At 47.3% G+C, this 22,783-nt stretch overlaps 1 protein-coding gene across 7 annotated transcripts in view; it reads right to left on the bottom strand.

The window, feature by feature from the left end:
* Positions 1–22,783, bottom strand: part of CUEDC1 (CUE domain containing 1) — a 129,167-nt gene that overhangs the window by 7,754 nt on the left and 98,630 nt on the right. For all 7 annotated transcript variants that reach the window (XM_030536563.1, XM_030536566.1, XM_030536565.1 and 4 more), the window contains 3 exons: positions 9,486–9,612; positions 5,597–5,780; positions 2,133–2,216 (listed from right to left, as the gene is read on the bottom strand). In XM_030536563.1, coding sequence (XP_030392423.1) covers positions 2,133–2,216; positions 5,597–5,780; positions 9,486–9,612 — 395 coding nt within the window. The remainder of the gene's footprint in view (positions 1–2,132; positions 2,217–5,596; positions 5,781–9,485; positions 9,613–22,783) is intronic.

The raw sequence follows: 22,783 nt of genomic DNA, 5'->3' as shown, positions 1-22,783 counted from the left end.
AAGCAGCTGGCAAGCATCTCTGTCCTGGGCTGAATAAGACAGAGTAAGAAAGGAGCACACATAAAAGATGGAGACCAGGGAGAAATTACCAGCAGTTCCTAGTGCACAAAGGGATAGTCTGTTCTGTCTCAGTGAGAGAAGCCAGGTGGGATGCAGACAGGGCTGGATACTGGGGGAGGGGAGACTGGACGGGAGACAGGATGGAGGCCAGCAGGCACAGTGCCACCTAGGCCTCTTGGGATCAAAATGACCCTCCACATTTAGTTGCTTCCAGTACAGTCCTCCCTTTAAAAGAGTTACAGATAAGAGATTACAGCTGTGGCTCTGTTGATTTCAATGGAGCTGTGGGTGATTTCTCCTTGCCTGTGGGCTTGAATCTCCAGTGCTCTACAACTTTGCTACCTGTGCAGAATGAATGTAGAGCAGCTATAGGTGCTACCACTCTGACCTGACAGCTTTCACTCCTGCACACAATGGATGCACAGGAGTGAAAGCAATAAGACTACACAAAGTGCAAGGCCCTGCAGAATCAGGCCCCATCCATCAATGTCTGTTCATACAAAAAAAAAATTGTCCTCTGCTGAACAAAAAGCCTCTTGCTTCTTTGAGAGAAAGCGACTCCAAGTCACCCAATCTGCTAATTTTATTTCTCAGTTGGTTATTAGATCATGCTCCAAGATCATTCACATTACCATGATGACATAGACAGTTAATTAAGAATGGAGAAAGTTTAAAAGTCTCAGCTGTATTAGTGCAGGCAGCTGATCTGGGTGAGTCACAGCTCCTTGTTAATCGTATCCTTGTGCTTCGCACCCCCTTTATCAAATCTGGGCACAACTGAAATTCCGTAACCTTAGCCAAAATCGTCACATCAAGCCTCAATGAATAGCTTCATTCGCCGTGTCCTGCTCTGTAGTTCAACATAAAGATACTGACAAACACCAATGCTAATTCTGTCCTTTGGGGGCAGCTGCCATGCAGTCCCTAAGGTTAATCAAGATTACTCAGATAGTTGGTATGCCTGCAAGGCATGATCCCCGGCTCCTGGGCTAGACAAATGCATGTTTTGTTATACTTGGGAACTAGATCAGAGTTCTCTTCATTATACCTCCACTCCCCAGCAAAATCTACAGAGCCATGCGTGGCAAGAGAGAAAAGGACTAAGATGGGGAATGACGAGGGCTCTTTTAGCCCTGGGCCAGTGTAGAAGCAATGATGGTTTCCAAGTTTCATATGATCAGAGCTCAAGGCATGTGCTGGACTCTAGACCTAGGACAGAAGAGAGAGCGGAGTAGAAAATGGCATTGTCCTTATTGCAACCTGACTGGAACCTAAGCTTTGCGAGTGCTGAGGGACTGAGACAGCGCAGGCGCTATTAATACAGTGTCATGTAGGCAGGGGGAAGTACAAAGAGGCTAGCAAACGTGTGCCACCCTTTTCTGGGCCATTTTGCCCATTCGCAGCAGCTCAGGCAACTGAGATAAAAAAGAAATTCTCTGCTGCAGGACAGGAAACTTAAGGGGGAGATTTTCCAAGCAAAGACAAGAGATAGGGACTCAACCCCTACTGGCTGTCCCAACTTCCTTTTGTGCCTCTGAAAATCTCCCCCATAACTTGTACTCACATCACACTATTTTTACAGTCATCAGAAGTCTCCTGCAACATCCCTGCCAATACCCCCAGGGGGAGAATTCGTTTCCAGGCTTTCCTAAGGCGTTTTGGAGAGGGAAAAGGGCTTGGTGCCAATAGCCACTAAAAGGAAGGCTTTCACCCTCTGCCATTCACGTCACAAGGTATGTCTCCACTGCAAAAAAGGTGTGTTCTTCCCTCTGGTTAAAACAGCAGTAAAGATACGGCAGTTTAGCTTTTAACTTGGGTTAGCAGATCGACTTCAAACTGATAAAGCAGCCTGGGGCTGAACTTGAGCTGCTACCCAAGCTGGCATGTCTTTACTGCTATTTTAACCCAAGCTGGCTAATTTGGGTTAGAACACACTTTTTTTTTCCCCTCAGCGAAGACCTACCCACAGCGTGGCCTTCTGCAGACAACGCAATGGCAGAAGCCTTAGAAATACGAGAGCAGCTGCAAGGAGATCTCTGTGATCATATGCTGATGCATGGCTTGTAAATTACCTGGTTGTATAGAAGAAAAGCTGAAATCATTACTGACGGCAACACTGGTCGACTTGGATTTTTTTGACTCATACTTCAGTCGATCTGAAAAATAAAAAACATTCAATAAGCCCTGGAACCCTGAATCATTTATTCCATTCTCCTCGACCTAGCCAGGCATTACATTGCACTCACTGCCAAGGGTGTTTTACAGCTTCAATGTAACAAGGTCTGGAATGAGGAAGGGAGTCTGGGGCAGGAGCAGGGGAATTTTTTTTCTTAATCTTAAATTTGTTTTTATGGTTTATGAAAGGGGCAGAACTAACAGCCCAGAAGCTGAAGTCCTCCATCCACAGGCTAGGTAAGCCTGGAAGGCAGTAGAGCCAGCTTCCCCACACGGTTCTGTCACTGTTCCTGATCCCTACAGGGACCACACTGTGGGGCTGGATAGCTGGGAGTTGGCACTGAGACCCACCAATAGCATTGTTAAAAACAGGAAGTCATTTGGGCTGGCTGGCTCAGTTGAATCCAAATCACCGAGCAAGCATTTGCTTTACCCAGAGGCTGGGTTTTTGAATGAAAATGAAATAGCACAAAATGTGACCATGCTAATATAATCAACTCAGGCAACAAATGCTCAGACTAAGGTTTCTAAATGGCAGACATCTAAATCTACATGTAGGCACCCAATTAAGAGCATCCTGATTGTCAGAAATGCTGAGTACCTCTGACTCCATCTGAGGTCAATAGGAATTTGCAGGTGATCAGCACTCAGGACAATCAGGCCCAAAGTATAGTGTGAGCTGAAATTAATTGCTATATATTGTGACTGGACTTAATGATGTATGATTTGTGAGAGCATTTTCAGAAACTTGGTATGTCACCAGCACGACGAAATACACTTAAAGAAATTGGCTTGTATGGTTTTACTTTCAAAAGCTGACAACTCTTGTCAGGAAAAGATTAAAAACAAATGGGTAATAATCTTCATGTCTGTTAACTGCATGCATCTCTGATGGTGTCAGAAGAGGATATTCATGCTTCTGAAAATATGGATTTAAAGACAAATCACAACCCCAGATCAATACATCTTCTAATGCTGGGTATGTTTAAATCGAGATCCAGGGTCAGATTTTGCAGATAGGCACCTCTCTTTATAGAGAGGCTGAATAAAGACCCTGGGGCTGAAGGCCCTTTCTTAATCTGAAACTATGGGGGCATTTGAGATCTGGATCCCAAATGTGCAGCTTTGTTTTGAAGCAGTGCAGTTAAGCAAGACCTCAATGCTGCCTGCTCTGAGTTTGCAGTCCCAGCCTGGTTTGCTTTGTTCTGGGTTCCATCTGTCAGCAAAGTGAGCAAACGCGGTCTGAAGTGCTGTCTGCTGTTCTGTCGAGGAGCAGGATCCCAGCTGGCAGTAAGTGATAGCACAAGAAAACTGGGCAAGTGCTTTCCAAACAGTCTTTTTGCTGTGCTGCATAGCACATGCTCTCTCCACTGTGTCCCTCAGAGGAAAAGTGAGGCTACATAATGCTTGAGGAATCAAGAGAGGAAATGAACTGTGCCCCAACACCGCCGCAGGCTCTGAATGCTAGCACTCCGCACATGTAAAGCATAAAACTAATTGGTGGTAACTCTGTGCCTCCACATCCCAGTCGTATAAGCTCAGACCCCCTTCAAAACCAACATACAAGGCAGTCAAGCAACAAGTGCAATCCCACTTCCTTCACAACTGTTCCTCTGAAAGGATCAGACAGCTAGAGCACAGCGCGTATGAAAATCTTTTGAGTGGTGCAAAACCCACTGGGCTGTAGTCTCACTTGAAGAACACTGCTCCAGCAAGAGTATTTCAAAGGCTTGGTGGACCTGTTGGACAGTGTGCGTGCATGCACACACACATCTATTTTGTACAGAAAGCTATGTTACTGCAATGTTCAGTTCAATCGTAAAAAGTCAGGCAAGGTAAAGCCTGAGGGTCCAGCAGCCATGTTAACTCAGCATGTGCGCCTCTCTCCACTTATGTTATATACACTGAACATATATTCACTATATATGTATTCAATCAGTAGTATAAGGCACCATTTGAAACCTCTCAGAAGAGGTAACAGTGGCAATCCAACACATAAGGCTAGTATAACACTGAGGGGCAATCCCAGATATTCACGGAAAGATGGAAACATTTCTGTTAAACTGCTTTTTGAAAACAAAGAATGCTGTCTGTCCAGAGCAGCTCAGAGGTTCGGTTCAGAACATTGGAGCAGGCCTGGGGGAGATGGATTCAAGGTGGAGCTGTAGGCAAGGCAGTCTAAGATGTACAATGAATGAAATGTATCACATGGCCCTTGTATTGTATTTTGTGGTTTCTATTTGTTCACCTAAGCTTCATGCACCACCCATGTTTTAATGACAGAGATTAGAGAAGCAGGCTGGAAAATGCTAGTCTTACCATGGCAAAGGAGAGAAAATGAAAATCGTAAGTGAGCAGCTGATTTTCTGGCTCTGATGGACAGGAGGCTGAGCATTTAAATTAAGGCATTAGGATGAGCTTTCCCAAACCAAGAGTGAGACCTGTGAGTAACAAATACCATGATTGGTGAGATGAGCCAGATAGGAATATATTAGCCTGTGTGTTCAGAATTAAAGGGACAGAGCAGAGAGGAACTGGCAAGGGGCGCTGGTAAGTAATTCAAGAGACCTCAAGTCACCAAAACCACTGAACTTCTCCTTGTAGTGTCATCAGAAAAGCTGCTGAGAACAGCTAGCAAGACACGCTAGACAGAAGGTGGTGAGAAGTTCTGGGAAACCCAGCAGTATTTAACAGTGACAGAGGTTACAATGCTAAAAGACTGAGGTGATCATATACCAAACCCTAGTAGAATTATCCTTTTTGTAGGCAGAGAGGGTTAAAAGGGAAATAATCAAAACAGCAATATCGGGGGAGGGGGGACAAGGATGTAATGATAAAGCCCAACCTTTGGAGACCAATCACAGCTGATGGAGTGTTTTGTCTAGGTCTTTTGGAAGAAGTGGCAGGAGGAATCAGAGGACAAAAGATGAAATTCGTGGCCTCACTGAAATCAAGGGGAGTTTTGCCAGGATTTCACCCAATGCTTCGGTAGGTCTGATGGTCATAAAAGGGGTATTAATTTGTGGGGAAGATGGAAAGACTTTGCAGAGTTAGGAAACCTCTGAGCAAGACTCCTAAACCAAGCTAGCAGGAACAGAAAGTGCCCCTGCCATTAGCTTCCAATGGGTCTGAGTTTCCATAGCACTGCAGGTTATTTACACTAATGCAGCATAAGTGCAACATGGGTGGGAAACGTTGTCATTGTGGTGTAGTCGCATTTTTCATTCATTTTGTACTGGTATAAATGATGACACAAGGTGTAGGGCAATGGAAAATGAGACCCAAGGGCTGGAAGTTGCAGCAAAGGAGGAATTCAAGCATATGAAAAGCATACACAGAAGTCTCTGAAATGGCTTATCACCTCTCTCAAGGGCCAGGAGAAAATCCCGGTTCCTCTGGAGCTCCTTCATGAACTCTTCGTTCTGTAAGAAGAGCGCAATTCGCTCATCTTCCAGGTACTGTTTCCACTTCCTCTCTTGGTCCAAGGAGCCCTGGGATCTCTGGCTGCCCTCGCCCGGCACAGTCTGATGGCAACTTTGTGAACTCTGGACAAGCATGTGACATAAAGGAAGAGTCAATGAAGGCCTTGAGCAGCTCATTACAGTAACCAGTGTGTGTGACTGTAAGCCAGGATTCAACAATGCACTGAGCATGTGTTTAAGTCCCAATGACTTCAATGACACTGAAGCACAAGTGCTTTGCTGAATCAAGGCTTTAACTTTTGTGAAAGGTGTTGGAATATCAATACTGAAGATTAAGGTCCCCATCTAAAACAGAATCAGCACAGTTTGGACAAAAGCAGGCTGTACTCCCATCTGTAATTCAGCCTTACCAAAGAGCTTCAGCCCTGATCTTGGTTAAAGTGAAAATCTCTACTGGGAAAAGCAACTGTGAAAAAAGCACTCTCTTCCCCAACATATTTGCTACCAAGCAAAATCAGCAGCAGATATGCTGACGATATGGTGCATACATTTTTCCTTGGCTGTAGGAGAGCCAACTCAGCTGTGGGATAGTGAGCTAGATTCTCTTCCTCCTTGAGCATCATCATCAGAAGAAGTATTTACCAAGTTCCAATCAACTACACATGTGCAAACTTACTGAAGGCAATCAGGCTACACCATGGGAGTCAATGAGAGGTTAGTTTGGCCTGGCTTTATTGCTAGTGATGTATGAAAAGGAAAGTACCCAGCTTGACTCTCAGATCTCAGGCTGAGTCAGCAGGACTAGCTATTGGAGAGAAAAAGTTTGTGGTTTTTCTTTTTAACTTGGAATCTGGGCACATCTAATCTGGAAATCAGAAAGTCACAATGAACATGGAATCCCATGAAACCACTTTTATAGTCAGAGCCTCACTTTAAATATAAGAATTAATCATCAGCATTCTTCTGATGGCTAAATCAATATGAAACCAGGGCTGGACCTGGCTTTGACATGGGGAGAAGTGCAAAGCCTCTCGGTGAGGGAAGCCGAAGTGGCACAGCTTTTATTTTTCCCATCTAATGGCTGAAAATGCAATTTACCATCTGACAAATTCCACTATCTGAGACAAATCCTAACATCCTCTATGGCTATGTCTACATCTAAAATTTTGCAGCGCTGGTAGTTACAGCTGTATTAGTACAGCTGTATAGGGCCAGCGCTGCAGAGTGGCCACACTTACAGCAACCAGCGCTGCAAGTGGTGTTAGATGTAGCCACACTGCAGCGCTGTTGGGCGGCTTCAAGGGGGGGTTCGGGGAACGGGAGAGCAAACCGGGAAAGGAGACCAGCTTCGCCGCGGTTTGCTCTCGCGTTCCCTGAACCCCCCTGCAAACCGCAGGGAAGGAGACCAGCTTGCTCGGGGTTCGGGGAACGAGAGAGCAAACCGGGAAAGGAGACCCGCTTCGCCGCGGTTTGCTCTCGCGTTCCCGAACCCCCTGCAAACCGCAGGGAAGGAGACCTGCTTGCTCGGGGAACGGGAGAGCAAACCGCGGCGAAGCTGGTCTCCTTTCCCGGTTTGCTCTCGCGTTCCCGGAGCCACCCAGCAAACCGCAGGGAAGGAGACCTGCTTGCTCGGGGTTCCGGGAACGAGAGAGCAAACCGGGAAAGGAGACCAGCTTCGCCGCGGTTTGCTCTCGCGTTCCCGGAGCCACCCAGCAAACCGCAGGGAAGGAGACCTGCTTGCTCGGGGTTCCGTGAACGAGAGAGCAAACCGGGAAAGGAGACCAGCTTCGCCGCGGTTTGCTCTCGCGTTCCCGGAGCCACCCAGCAAACCGCAGGGAAGGAGACCTGCTTGCTCGGGGAACGGGAGAGCAAACCGCGGCGAAGCTGGTCTCCTTTCCCGGTTTGCTCTCGCGTTCCCGGAGCCACCCAGCAAACCGCAGGGAATGAGACCTGCTTGCTCGGGGCTCCGGGAACTAGAGAGCAAACCGGGAAAGGAGACCCGCTTCGCCGCGGTTTGCTCTCGCGTTCCCGAACCCCCTGCAAACCGCAGGGAAGGAGACCTGCTTGCTCGGGGAACGGGAGAGCAAACCGCGGCGAAGCTGATCTCCTTTCCCGGTTTGCTCTCGCGTTCCCGGAACCCCGAGCAAGCAGGTAAGGAGAACCGCTTGCTCGGCGGTTCGGGGAACGAGAGAGCAAACCGGGAAAGGAGACCAGCTTCGCCGCGGTTTGCTCTCTCGTTCCCGGAACCCCGAGCAAGCAGGTCTCCTTCCCTGCGGTTTGCAGGGTGGCTCCGGGAACGCGAGAGCAAACCGCGGCAAAGCTGGTCTCCTTTCCCGGTTTGCTCTCTCGTTCCCCGAACCCCGAGCAAGCTGTTCTCCTTACCTGCTTGCTCGGGGTTCCGGGAACGAGAGAGCAAACCGGGAAAGGAGATCAGCTTGATTACCAGAGGCTTCCTCCTTCAACGGAGGTCAAGAAAAGCGCTGGTAAGTGTTTACATTGGATTACCAGCGCTGGATCACCAGCGCTGGATCCTCTACACCCGAGACAAAACGGGAGTACGGCCAGCGCTGCAAACAGGGAGTTGCAGCGCTGGTGATGCCCTGCAGATGTGTACACCTTCAAAGTTGCAGCGCTGTAACTCCCTCACCAGCGCTGCAACTTTCTGATGTAGACAAGCCCTATATCTCATTTCCCTGCTCGTGCATGTATCTGTGCATACAAAATAGGAAGCAGGAGAAACATTCCATCCAGTAGCAATCTCACCTTGCCTACCATATTTATCTGATTTGTATCTGGTCTCAGAGGGCCATATAAAGCAATAGCTTACAATTCCTGAGGAAGGAAAAAGGCACCAGGACCTCTCTTCCCCCAGAGCCCAGTGAACAGGCAGCTTTCTATTCCCAGAAAGGTAATATAGCCTGAGAAGATGAAGCTCAAGGGCAATAATTTATGAAACTGTGGCAGAGCCAAAAGGGAAGGGAAGAATCCAGCTGTCTAACTGGGTACTTATAATTTAGCCCCCTTCATTGCATTTTCTGCCTCGCCTTTCCCAGCCTATAAGAGAGACATCTTAAGGTATGGATTTGCTTGTTTATATACATGGGAGTTGGGTGGGCAGAGAAAAAACTGTGGGAAAGTTAAGTGGAAGAAATAAGCTTTTCATTTAGGTCTGAGAGTAGTTAGAGCTCAGTGGTCATTCTTGCTTCTTGAAGGAGACAGCTCCCTATTGCAGCTCTATCAAGATGCATAAATTGATACACTGTGAGATGCCTAGCTACAGAGTTTTAGGACCATGCTACGGAAGTATTGATGCTGAAGTCCAAAGGCAGTTCACAAACCCTAATTTATATGGCACCATTAAAATGAAGCTTACCTCTGGGGTGGGAGGGCAGCAGCCAGTCTGCAACATATTGTATAATAGAGGATGACAAGGGAAATTTTGGCCAGGGACACCCATGGAATGCCTACTCCTATGAAAACTGCCATGATGCATCTTGGAAGCCAGAGGGCTTGTCTATACTTAAAAGGCCACACCTGCTGAAAAGTTAGGGTGGTAAACCCTATAGGAGAAGACTGATAGCTGAATTTTAAGTTCTGATATTTCTACAGTTTATAAAAAAGTTGATTTTGGCACATCTTAAATTTTGGGATGAACTTAACCTCACAGCATCACTAGGTTTTCACTGGAAATGCCCCTTCATGGTAATCTATGAACTGCTCAGTGAATCTACTTCAGAAAGATGAAGAACAGAACCAGCCCTGCTAGGATTTGAACTTGTCACCATAAGGAGTCTAGGTGCTATACAGTTGAACATATTCTCCTCCCACCTGCACACTGTTCATCTGCTGGGGTAGGATGCGAAGAAAATCATCAGGAAGGTTGCCTAGCAATGGTGGATTCCAGTTCCTGTACCGTCTGTGCACCTGAGGGCCAGTGGAATTGGGTACATCAATCCTGTAGGCCATGGAAAAAAAAGACACCGAGATGAGAAAGCTATCATTTCTGCATTTTGGCTCAGTCTGCAAACTCTAAGAACCCAGCTTCTCAAGGTGTGAGTACCCTCAATTCCCACTGACTTGACTAGGAATTGAGGGCCCACATCAAGAATTCAAAACAATCACTTCAACCATCATCCTCTTTCCCCCCAGAATCACAAGCTTGACTTAAAAATAATTTTAAAGTAACTAATTTTAGGTTCTTTTTATTTGCCGTTGAGTTTTTGAACCTTTTGGTGTCATCATGTTTTCAAGCTTTCCTCTGCTGGACATTTACACTTTGTTTTGTTGCTCAAGATTCTCAGATAATGACACGAGGATCTAGGGTTTAAGAAAGTCACCAAATATTGTGAGAGTTGGCAACACTGAGAGGGTTATGCCTTAACTATGTAAATCACACCCACTCAACCCCACAAAGTGCAGCATAGTATAATTGCCTGGGAGCGTTCTTTTGCGGGGGGGGGGGGTGGAAGAGGAAGAGAAGAGAAGGGCCGTGTTTGCTTCCTTAAAACCCTCAGGCATAGGGCCAGAGCTGAGGCAGGACACAAGACTTGATAAGCCAAGTGGTGTGACTGGGTGTGTCAACCTTTAAGGATAACATGAAGTTAAGTTTTGTCTGTTTCAGTCCCGTTGAAAGAGAATGAAAAAACAAGCCCCTGTGGGGTAACTGCTGACAGTTAGATTTGGCCAGATGATGAAGTTCAAGAGCCAAATGGAAGTGACCCCTGCAGTGTTGTAATGGCCACTACAGAGCAGAAGGCACATCACTAACCAAGAAATCCTTTGACCTGCTCTGCACTAAACCTACCACTGAATTGCTTTGTAAGGCTGGACGTTGCAGCAGACTCTTTTGCATGTCAAATTTGTCTGCTTCGGCAACGGGTGAAGAACGCAGGCTGCAAATGGAACCTATGAATGTGAATTGACAGCACCCTAGGCATCACTATCAGTGATGTATGTAGATGGCAGGTGTGACATTGCACTCTATATGATTTTATGAAAATATGCCAATGAGTGTGAACATAATGTAACTGGAATATGCTTCATGCAAAAGGTCTCTTGTAAAGGATCATTACAAAGCTTGTAATCTACTGAGTGTGGTCATCCTATTTGTATAAATGAATCACTCTTGTATCTGAAACTAAATATATGAAAAATAACTCTGAGGTCCTATTGTAGTTATGCAAAGTGTGGGCCATTAATGGTGGTTTGGAATCTTGATGGCTCCCATCAACCAGGACAATTGACTTGACTGTGGATGGTTCTATTTGCTTGCAGGCCTTCCTGTGAGTCATGCTGGGAGGAATGAGGGCTTGGAGTCTTACAGTGACGTGTGATCATGTCACCTGAACTGGAATCCATCTTTAACCTGGTGCTTTTCCATTTAGAAGGAGGGATGGGAACCCAGAGAGGGAAAAAGGATTCCTGCCTTGTGCAAAAGATATATAAGGAAGTGCAACAGAACAAAGGGGGCTGCAATCATGAGAAATTCCCTAGCTACCACCTGAGCTGGAACAAGGGCTGTACCAGGGGAAAGGATTGTGCCCAGACTAGGCAGGCATCCAGTCTGTGATAGAAGCTTCTTGAAACATCTGAGGGCGAGATTTTATCTGTAATCACTTTCTTACTGTATTAGGTTAAGACTTGCATGTTTTATTTTGCTTGGAAATTCACTTTGTTCCGTCTGTTATTACTTGGAACCACCTAAATCCTACTTTCTGTATTTAACAAAATCACTTTTTACTTATTAATTAACCCAGAGTATGTATTAATACTGGGGAGGGGGACAAACAGCTGTGCATACCTCTTTAATCAGTGTTATAGAGGGTGAACAATTTATGAGTTTATCCTGTATAAGTTTTATATGGGGTAAAACGGATTTATTTGGGGTTTGGATCCCATTACGAATTGGGCATGTTGGGTCTAAACTTTTGGTGAACTTTGGAGCCAAAAAACACCCAGACTGGCCGTCTCTGCATAATCCTTTCTGAACCTTTTTTTGAACAAAGCACTGACCTGCAAACTACTCATGACACCCCCTTCCTCAAGTAGCCATTAGCCTTTTTATCTCTATGCATTTACTTGTTAAACTTGCTCTTCCTGTAAAATCTTGATTGATTATGCATGACCATTATCTTTTATTAATCACTTTGTTTACTTCTGTGTATAAATATTGATGCTCACCCCTAATAAAGGGGCCACACTTATTCTAAAGCTTTGGGGTTAGTGTGAGCCCGTTGATCAACGCATTTGTGTCTGGTCTCTGACAGAATTGTGGGCCCATATTCCAACTCCGCACAACCTCGGGTGTTGGAGAGGTGAGTGAGGACTTGCTTTATTACCTAACAATTTGGGGGCTCGTCCGGGATTCCTTCTGGTGCGGTACCTCTGTCCAGTGGTCGGACCACTCATATATGAATTGGCAAGGCGCCACAGGAGATTTCTCCTAGCCAATTCAATATTGAGGGGTCGTGTATTGGACAGCAGGGTAAACGCCAGTTGGAGGGCTCCTGTCAGACACCATGGGTCAAGGGACTAGCGTGCCTCTTGAGAGTCCGTTGGGGATTGTAAATAAGTTATGGAACGAAGGGAAACTCCCAGTACAGACAGGAATGTCTAGGAAGAAGTTGTACACACTATGTGTAAGGAATTGGACTGGGTATACCGCGGTATTGGCCGACTCGGAGATGAGGTGGCCTTCGTATGGCTCTTTCGAACAGGCTGCCTTAAGAGGAGTAAAGAGCCAGATCGAAAAAGACCATCCGGGACAGTTATGTTACTGGTTTTGTTGGGACACAGCAGCAGAGCTGTGGAAATCTTTAAAAATTATGGCAGTCAGGTACTCTCCCGAGAGTGAACCCCCTCCAGGTTATTTCGATGAAGGGTGTAGACCACGGCGTGTTTTGACTCGTCAGCTGGTCCCCTCTGCACCTGCCCCTATTCCTCCGCAGGGGAACTCTCTCCTTGTAGCAGAGGGGAATCTGCAGGATCCCAGATTGGAATTTGTGCAGAAGGATGAGGAGGAATTGGACGGGCAAACCTCGGGAGGAGTAGTTACTAGGCTTAGGTCCAAGCAGGTACAGCAGGGTGCATGCCCCCCCCCTGAGGATAGCCCAGAGGATGTCTCTGTCAAATCTCTTGCGAATAATAAAAGTATGGTTATAGAGATGCCTTTACAGGTGCACGATCAACCTTATATGAGCAATGATGGACGATTGCAACATGCTAGTATTGTGGAATATAAAGGATGGCTAGAATGGGATTTGAAAGAGTGGGGACAGTTGTCAGGGTCTTTTGGGGAAAATCCCCGAAAGATCATAGAACTTCTAGAAAGATTGTTTTTAAGTTATAATCCTACTTATACGGATGTGGATCAGTTGTTAAGTAGAGTTTTGACTGGAGAAGAACGTAGTAGATTGTGGATGGCAGAAAGGACATGGGGAGATAGCAATGCAGCTAATGTTACTTGGATGGATAGGCGGGATCTGGCCGCTGGCTGGAATCCCCTAGACTGGACTCAGCTAAGGCTGACTCAGCTGCGAACAGATAGAGAGCGATTGTTAGAGAGACTCAAGGAAATGGCTCGCCGCTCGCCTAATCAGGCTAAGTTCATGCAGATTCGGCAGGAATCTGATGAGCCGCCCAGAAAGTTCTGGTCGAGGCTATTGGAGGGGGCCCGAATGTTCACTCAGATGGATCCTGAGAGAGAAGCAGACCACCCTACTCTTATTTCATTTTTTGTGAATCAGTCGGTGCCCCCTGTAAGGGATTACTTCTTAAAGTTTCGCCCTGGTTGGGGAGGTGAGTCAGTCACTTCAGTGTTGGAAGTAGCTGATTTTGCCTGGGAGAAAGAAAGGGAAAGTAGTAAAAAGAAAGAGAAAAAGGAAGAATATAAGCTGATGGCTTTAGCTTTTCACGGTGGTGTTCGAGGCAAAGGCCGTGGCCGTGGCAGGGGATTCCAGGGTGCCCGGGGAAGAGGGTCCTGGCGACCCCAGCCATCAGGAAATTGTTTTCAGTGCGGACAGCCTGGTCACTTTAAACGTGAATGCCCCTGGGGACGCCCAGAGGGTCTGGTTGCATCCGCAGATGCTTATACAAGTGAGGAATACACCCCTGCACCACCAGCTCAGCCCATCCCCCAGGCCTGGATCAACTACGGGAAACAGCAGCAGCCGCAGCAAACTCAGCCTCCTCAATGACGGTACCCCGGGGGCGAAGGCAAACAATGTGATGGTCTTATTTCCTTAATGTCTTTAGCCGGCTCCTTTCTCACTTTCTGCCCTCCCAGCAAAGAGCCTCGTTTAACCCTTTCAGTCCAGGGACTGCCTGTCTCTTTCCTCATTGATACTGGGGCTGCTTTCTCTCTTTTAAATCATGCCCCCTCTCCCTGGCTATCCTCTGAGGTTAAAACTGCGACTGGGGTGGAGGGCAACCCACAGTCTCTGGGACTCACTTTGCCTTTGAATGTTATTTATGCTGATAAATGTTTTTCTCACCGTTTTCTTTTTTCCCCAGCTTGTCCGATCCCTTTGATGGGCCGGGATTTACTCTGTAAGCTTGAGGCTACTTTAACCTGCACTCCTGAAGGGGTAGGATTATTGATGACAGTATTAGGAGATTCGGCCCCTACTCAGGGTAATTGGGAAACACCTCTCTCTCTCTCCCCTGACCTCACTGACTTGCCTTCAACCCTCTGGGGAATTTCTGACACTGATGTTGGCCTGCTCCTTTCGGCAGAGCCCGTAAGGATTCAGGTAAAGCCTTCCTTAACCCCCCCATCAGTCCCTCAATACCCCCTGTCGCTGGAAGCCCGGGAGGGCATCCGCCCCATTATCGAGGGATTCATTGCGCAAAAGCTAGTCCGCCCTCAGCGCACTCCCTGTAACACCCCTATACTGCCTGTCAAAAAGCCTCCTAAAAAGGACGGAGACCCTGTTCGTTGGCGCTTTGTACAGGATCTACGAGTTGTTAATCAGTATGTGGTCCCTCTTCATGCAGTAGTTCCTGACCCAGCTACTATCATCAGCCAAATCCCTTGGGATGCTGAGTGGTTCACTGTTATTGACTTAAAATCAGCTTTTTTCAGCATTCCTGTGCACCCAGACTCTCAGTATCTCTTTGGTTTCACCTGGGAGGGACAAAGTTATGTCTGGCAACGACTTCCTCAAGGCTACAGAGACAGCCCCACGATTTTCAGCCAGTGCCTCCGCCACGACTTGGAAGGTTTCACCAGTCCGCAGGGATCCACATTGGTCCTATACGTAGATGACATCCTATTAGGTAATCGCGAAGAAGCTGCCCTCCGCATCGATGGTAAGGCACTTTTATTATACCTACACACCAGAGGCCACAAGGTAGACCCTAAAAAGATTCAGTGGGTCTCACAGAAGGTCCGATATCTGGGCTTCCTGTTAACCCCAGAAGGAAGACAGATGGACCCAGCCCGCATAAAGACTATTCAAAACTGCCCTCTACCGAACACCAAGAAACAACTTCGAGGTTTCTTAGGATTAATTGGCTTCTGTCGCCCCTGGTTGCCGTCCTGCGGGGAGTTAAGCAAACCGCTCCACCGACTCACTGCTAACCTTGCTCCTGACCCTTTGCAGTGGTCCCCGGACACTATTCAAGCCTTTCAGTTACTCAAGGACAGTGTGGCCTCCTCCATGTCTCTCCGCCCCCCCAATTACAGCAAACCCTTTCACCTTTTTGTCCACGAGAGGGGCGGAATTGCTAGTGGTGTCCTTACCCAGCTGAGCGGGCCCCACCATTTCCCGCTTGCTTTTTACTCTCAGCAAATCGACCCTGTCGCTCAGGGAACCCCATCCTGCACCCGGACTCTGGCAGCAGCTGCCCTGCTGATCACAAAGGCAAAGAGCCTAACCCTGGGTCATTTTACCACGGTTTGGACCTCTCATGCCTTGTCAGCCCTTCTGCGTAGGGGCACAACCCAAGTCTTTTCGGCCCATCGTCAGCAACAGCTAGAGGCCGAACTCTTAGAAGACACTAACCTACTTTTTGAAAGGTGTGGACCCCTTAATCCAGCTACCTTGCTTCCTGACCTGCCAGTCCCCCAGGACCAGCACGACTGTGTGGAAGTAGTTTACAGCATCTTACAGATAAGAGACAACCTGTTTGACGTGCCACTGGACAACCCCGATTGCATCCTCTTCTCGGACGGAAGCTCCTTCTATGTTGATGGCAAGCGTTTCACTGGTTATGCTGTCACCTCTGAATGGGACATTCAAGAGGCCGCCTCACTGCCAGGCAACTGGGGAGCCCAAGCCGCTGAACTCTATGCCCTGGCCCGAGCTTGCCAGTTGGCCGCTGGTAAGACCGTTACCATTTTTACTGATAGCAAATATGCTTTTGGAGTTGTGCATTGTCATATCCACCTCTGGAAGTTTCGAGGTTTCCAGACAGCTGCCGGTAAACCCATTCAGCACCTCCCCCTCATCCACAAGCTTTTGGACGCCCTCCAAAAACCCTCCGTCCTGGCTGTAGTTCACTGCCGGGCCCATACTAAAGATAGCAGCCCCGTTACCCGTGGGAATGCCCTGGCTGACGCCTCCGCCAAGAAGGCTGCCACCTTACCTTTAGCCATGCCCACATTGGCTATTGCAACCTCCTCCTTTACTCCACCGCACCCCGTACCAGTACCCGCTGCTGAACTAAAATCATGGGAAAGCCTCGGGGCCACTCTGGTCAAAGGGACCTGGCTTATGCCAGATGGCCGAGCCTGCCTCCCTCGCTCCACATACCCTGTGGCAGTTCGCTGGCACCATGATAAAGGGGGTCACTACGGCACGCACGCCCTCGTGGACACTATCGCTCGCTTTTGGTATGCTCCAGGCATTCAACCCTATTGCCTATCAATAGTGAAAGCATGCAGCACATGTCAGCGTAATGGACCTGCTCCACCTCTTAACAAAATTAAGGGTGGAAGACCTCCGCCTGCTGCTCCATTTCAACATCTTCAAATTGATTTTGTAGATATGCCAAAGGCTTTTGGGAAAAAGCACCTCCTTGTTTTGGTTTGCCCTCTGACTTCCTGGGTCGAAGCTTTTCCTACTGCTAATTGTACTGCTGCCACAGTGGCGAAGATTCTCCTTAGAGATATTGTACCCCGTTTTGGCATCCCTCTTGTGCTCGACTCAGATCGCGGACCTCACTTTACTGGTCATGTCCTTGGCCATTTAGAACAAGGACTGGGCATTTCACACTCCTTTCATACACCCTACCACCCCCAGTCTAGCGGGAAAGTTGAGCGTATGAATAGGGAACTTAAGTTTACATTGGCTAAATACTGTCAGGAAACAGGATTAAAGTGGCCTCAGGTACTTCCCTTGGTCCTGTTTCACCTTCGTACTCGCCCAACCCACGCATTGGGATTATCCCCCTTTGAACTGCTCTATGGACACCCCCCTTTCAAAGGCGGGGCGCTACCACGTGCTGATGTTTCACTATTGGGAGGGGATCATATGACTGCGTGTCAGTTTCTCTCCCTACAGGCTCGCCTCCGTACCCTTTGGAAAGCCTCGCAGTTTTCCCAGACCGTGCCGCTGGAGGAACAAATCCACCCGTTCCAACCAGGGGACTTCGTCTGGGCCAAAAAGTTCGTTCGTGACGACACCCTCCAGCCAAGGTTTACTGGACCCCACCAGGTTCTTTTGACAACCCAGACTGCAGTGTTCCTGGAAGGACGCAAATCTTGGATCCACCACTCCCACGTCAAGCCAGCCGTAGTGGACCACAGTGACGGACCAGCAGCTCTTGTCACCACTGAGGACACTGCCTTCGACCAGTGGACCAGCTTACCTCTCTCAGACATTAGACTTAAATTAACTCGAAAAAAATGAGAGGACCCTTTATTCTGACAACTGTATGTTTTTTATGCTTTTTCAGTTTATTTTCTGCTTATGAAGATAATGCTTTTATTAGATATTCCCATGAGGTTAAAACTCGTATTTTAGGAAATAGAAGTGATTGCTGGGTATGTACTCAATTTCCAGTAAATGCAGCACAGGGACTCCCCTTCACACCCATTCCCCTAACCACTGCTAATATGACTTGGATGCCACCGACTAGAATAAAAGATCCAGTCCAACCCAATCTTACATGGGACAAAACAGAAGTGCCAATTAACAAATATCTCAGGGTAACCAATCAAACAGGATCACTGTGTTTTGTTAAAGAAAAAGGGTCAACTTTTGTGGGAACAAGTAAATGCAACATATATTTTAATGGCACCGCCTTTAGTAAAAATCTTGGCTTCAAGCCTTGCGCATCCCACTTATCCCATATGTGGATCCCTCACCCCGATCCAACCTTTTCAACTTTTTCATGGAGGGGCAGGTTTTCAGAGTCAGTTTTTAAAAAGCCCTGCTCAGATCTCGAAGGTGTCCAACTAATTGTTAAAGGATACACAATTGCCTTCTACAACTGCTCAAGCAGTACTACACTGCCCTTTGAGGACAACACTACCAAATTGTGCCTCTGCAGTTCACACAACGATCCCTCTGCGTTACCAGGGGAACAGTGGTACAACGGGTGGTGGGTTACCTCCTACTTTGAAAAATGGAATACCCAAAACGCATTATATGGAACATACTGGGTGTGCGGGCCCAAGGCTTATTATTTTCTCTCCCCTGATTGGGCAGGGTCATGTTATTTGGCATGGCTAGCACCGCCTTCTCGGATCTCCCTCACTCCCCCTCATTTTCCCCACGTTCGTAACATCCGTGAAACTGACAGAGATATTAATCTCCGTGATGGTTTGTCCTGGCAGCGGTGGGCTGGTCACACTAGCTTGAAGGGTGCCATCATCCGTCTACAGGGACTATTAGAATCTTTGACCAATGAAACTGCAACCCTATTTGAGAACCAGGCCGGGGAAATGTCCCAGCTGCGCCAGTTGGCTTTGCAAAACAGAATGGCTTTAGATATGATGTTAGCAGCCCAGGGAGGAACTTGCGCCCTCATAAATGAAGAATGCTGTGTTTTTGTAAATGACACCTACTCTGACACTTTTCAACGTACCAAACACCTAAGGGAAATGGCTAAAAACTACTCCTCTGGCCAGCCACCTTATGATTGGTGGGGAGCCTTATGGAATTGGCTGCCCGGATTTGGGTGGGTTAAAAACCTCTTGGTGGGTGTTGTTGGGGCCATGGTAGTCCTTATAATACTGTGTTGCTGTATTCAGTGTGTCCCCTCCCTCATAAACTCATGTAAGTCAGTTTATTCTTTTCCCACTTCAGCTAAAAGCCTTACTCTCTTCGAATTGGCCCAGGCTGAAATTGCCAAGCGGCCCTTGAGATCTTGAAATAGGGTGTAGCTTTTTGATTAATAGTTATCTCAAAGCTACAAATGGAGGAATGTTGGGTCTAAACTTTTGGTGAACTTTGGAGCCAAAAAACACCCAGACTGGCCGTCTCTGCATAATCCTTTCTGAACCTTTTTTTGAACAAAGCACTGACCTGCAAACTACTCATGACACCCCCTTCCTCAAGTAGCCATTAGCCTTTTTATCTCTATGCATTTACTTGTTAAACTTGCTCTTCCTGTAAAATCTTGATTGATTATGCATGACCATTATCTTTTATTAATCACTTTGTTTACTTCTGTGTATAAATATTGATGCTCACCCCTAATAAAGGGGCCACACTTATTCTAAAGCTTTGGGGTTAGTGTGAGCCCGTTGATCAACGCATTTGTGTCTGGTCTCTGACAGAATTGTGGGCCCATATTCCAACTCCGCACAACCTCGGGTGTTGGAGAGGTGAGTGAGGACTTGCTTTATTACCTAACAGGCATCTGAGTGCTGGAGACAGGAACACTTCTTAAGATGTCTTCAGTAAAGTCCGCAGCTTTCGGGGGACATTGTTCAGACCCGTGGGTCTGTGTCTGCAACAGGCAAGCGTGTCTGGCTCAAACAAGGCACGGTTTCCTGTCAGGGAAAACGGGCTCAGAGGTAGTCTCAACACATCAGATGGCAGTTCCAAGGGGGTTTCTGTGATCTAACCGATCACAGCAGACAGTCTGGATACATGGGTGGCCTGTATCCTCAGCCCTTTATTACACTGTGGGTGCAGGAGCTGTGCCTTGCTCACCGTTTCTCCTATCTTCTCCTATATGTACACTCAGATAATGTGACATGGGACCTTCCTGCTCAGTCATTTCTTGCCTATCAGTCTCTCAATACTTTCATTTGCACTGGTCAATTCTTTCTGGAGTTCTGATGGGGCTATTTGCTGAAGCATTCCCCAGAATCACAGAACACAGACACAGAAGAGACCCATTAGGTCTCCACAACCAGAACTGTCCCCCTGTTGTATCTTTCCTAATGCTTAGTTTTAGACTCTCTGAGCACTGGACCCCATTTCCTTGGGGAGGCTATTCCACAGCCTAATTGAACCCACTGCTTGAGTGGTGCTGCCTGCATTTCTGGGAGTTTGATATTGGCTTCTTTTATTTTGCATTTTCTGGAGGAGGGAGTTGCTTCTGGGATGTTCATCCCCTCCCCTCCTACCCCAAACTCCAAACCTCCCCACATGTGGGACAGGCTTGAGCTCTGTGTCAAGGATTTCCCCAATTAACAGCCTCCCAGGAGAAGTTATTATTTATCTGTCAAAGTCAGCATATGAGGTGCTTTACACAAAGCAAGATGCACTGTTCAAAGAACTGAATCCTTGTCCTGAAGAGCTAACAACCCACAGGCACCGGGAGGCAGGCAAAACGCTGAGAACAAATGCAGAGCGGAGTCCGGATGCTCTTAGCTACCAGGCTTCCAGGAGCTGTTTGAAGCTGGAGGGGTAGTGGGGGTCTGGTGTACGTTAATTGAGAGGAGTACAGGGCAGCTTGAAAGAAGGCACAAAGCTGGCAGGGGGCAGAGGAGAAGAGGAGGAAGGTGACGAACTCCACTCTGGCAGATTTCGTGCTGACGCAGAAAGAACATCTTGCTTTCTCTAAGAGCTCAGGAGCTGTGGATTTTATTGTCAGGGCTTGCAGCGAAGCATAAAAGTCAGCAGAGGTGGGAAGAGGTGATGATGACTGCGTGTGACTGTTAATGTCTTCATTACTACTTACACACAGGGAAGAAAACAAATAAAAGCCTTTTCCCAGGCAACTCCCACTTTGGAGCTCCCCTTTCAAATTCTGACTGTACCCATCCTGCAGAGGCACTGGAGGGACAGCAAGAATCAGCCGGAGAAGAATCAAGTAGTGTTTGGGTTTGATTAAAAGAACAGGGAGAGCATATTTCTCCCTTCACCCCCAGGACAATTCTACATCAGTGAATTGCATCACTTGACCCTCCACAGCCACACTCTGTAGAGGAGCCTGCTTCTCCTAAGCCAGCCTCCTTAGCAGCCGCAGGTTTTATGGAACCAGCAGAGACAGACCAACCCAACTACAGATCCCAGCACACAATGCTGGTTCAAACCAGCAAGCCCCATGCCACCTTCATGGTGAAAGGTGAGCTAGCTGGATAAATCCATTTTGTACAAACCAGGCGCAGGCCTCGGGCTCTCTGCCAGTTGTCAAGGCTGCCCTCAGGTCAGTAATGTGTGGAACCGCAGGAGGACAGCCACTGGTATCCCAAAAAGGCGACTTCAGAGTTACAGTATACAGCTAACAGGTGTGTGGTTGCACTGAAAAGCTATGTGATCATCTCTATTACACTACACACACACACACACACTATTATGCTCTACGTATTATGCTCTACGGGGAAAACTAAGCTTTTCTAGCCTAGATGCACTGGATAGCCTGTTAGTATATCACAGAATAAGGCAAACTAGAGACAGAAAAGACACCACAAATGTAATATATATTTAAGTGCTTTCACAGGGAGAAATACTAGCTACAAAAGGGCTTTTTCATCTAGATCAGAAAGGCAGAATAAGAAACAATGGCTGGAAGTGAAAGCCAGACAAATTTCAGTTAGAAAACAGGCCACTTTTAGCAGTAAGTTTGAACAAACTACCAAGGGAAGTGGTGGATTGAGTCTTCAGATTAAGTCTGGATGCCTTTTGGAAGATAGGCTTTAGCCAAGCAAAGTTACTGGGCTCAATGCAGGGGTAAATATATGAAGTTTAATGGCCTGTGATATTCAGATGATCTAGTGGTCTCTTCTGGCCTTATGCTCTATGAAAATTTATCAAATCCCAGACCAGCGGGAATTCCCCAGTTGTCACAGTGATACATATCCCATGGCCACTCAGAACATCACAGCAACAGGGAGGATAAAATTTGGATCTTCTTGCTCCAGAAGTCCAAGCCCCTTCCAGCCAAGCTAAAGGAGAATCTCAGTGAGCTCTCAGCACTACAGGGCTCATTACACCATTTAGCACTTTTGATTCCACCATATCTACTACGGCAGTGGACAACTATTGCAACTTGAACATACCTACTGGCCAGTTCATTATAAGCTCGTCTAATCAACAGTACAATTTAGCGATTGCTCCTCCTCCTCTCATATGAGAAAACAGAGCTCAGTCCAGGTTCATAAGCCAATCAGAGCCTCTGTATCATAGGAGGCAAGGGGTAAATCACCCTCCAGATGTTGGGTTGGGCACACTTCCACTACATGAGTTATTGTCTGCAACACTGCTCCACAGTCACAGCTCATGGAGGAAATGCGTGCCTGGCTATGGTTGCGGCTACTCTGGATAAGCCAAAGCGTACCCTGTTGAGGCTGGTCCAGGATCTACGATGAAGCGGACAAAGAGGCAGGTGCAGCGATGGACTCCTGCATTTACTCAGTGTGTTAGACTCTCTCCCCCACTGGTGCTTCCACTCTGTAAGAACCTAGTTTTCAGCTGCCTCATGGTGCAGACTATCCTACTGGCCCTTTACCATGTGTGTACGCCTCTCCAGCAGTGAATGTCAAGAGCTCAGCCACTGTCTCGCACACCAGTCTGCAGGAGTGGGATTCCTCCCCTGAATGTAAGCAGAACTTAGGGTTGGTGCTGCAAGTTGTTTCCTGTTTTAAAATGGGCCATCAGTTACCCGGAAATGTAATAGGTTGATTTTCACTTGTCACAGCTCTCCAGGCAGACTTGACGGTCATAGCATCTTGTCGAAGGCCTATCAGAACAACGTGCACTAACACAGACTGGAGTATAATTCAA

The sequence above is a fragment of the Gopherus evgoodei genome, chromosome 17 (assembly GCF_007399415.2).
Source record: "Gopherus evgoodei ecotype Sinaloan lineage chromosome 17, rGopEvg1_v1.p, whole genome shotgun sequence".
Taxonomy (NCBI): domain Eukaryota; kingdom Metazoa; phylum Chordata; order Testudines; family Testudinidae; genus Gopherus; species Gopherus evgoodei.
The sequence above is the reverse complement of the archived record's forward strand: the minus strand, read 5'-3'. Positions and strand labels throughout refer to the sequence as shown.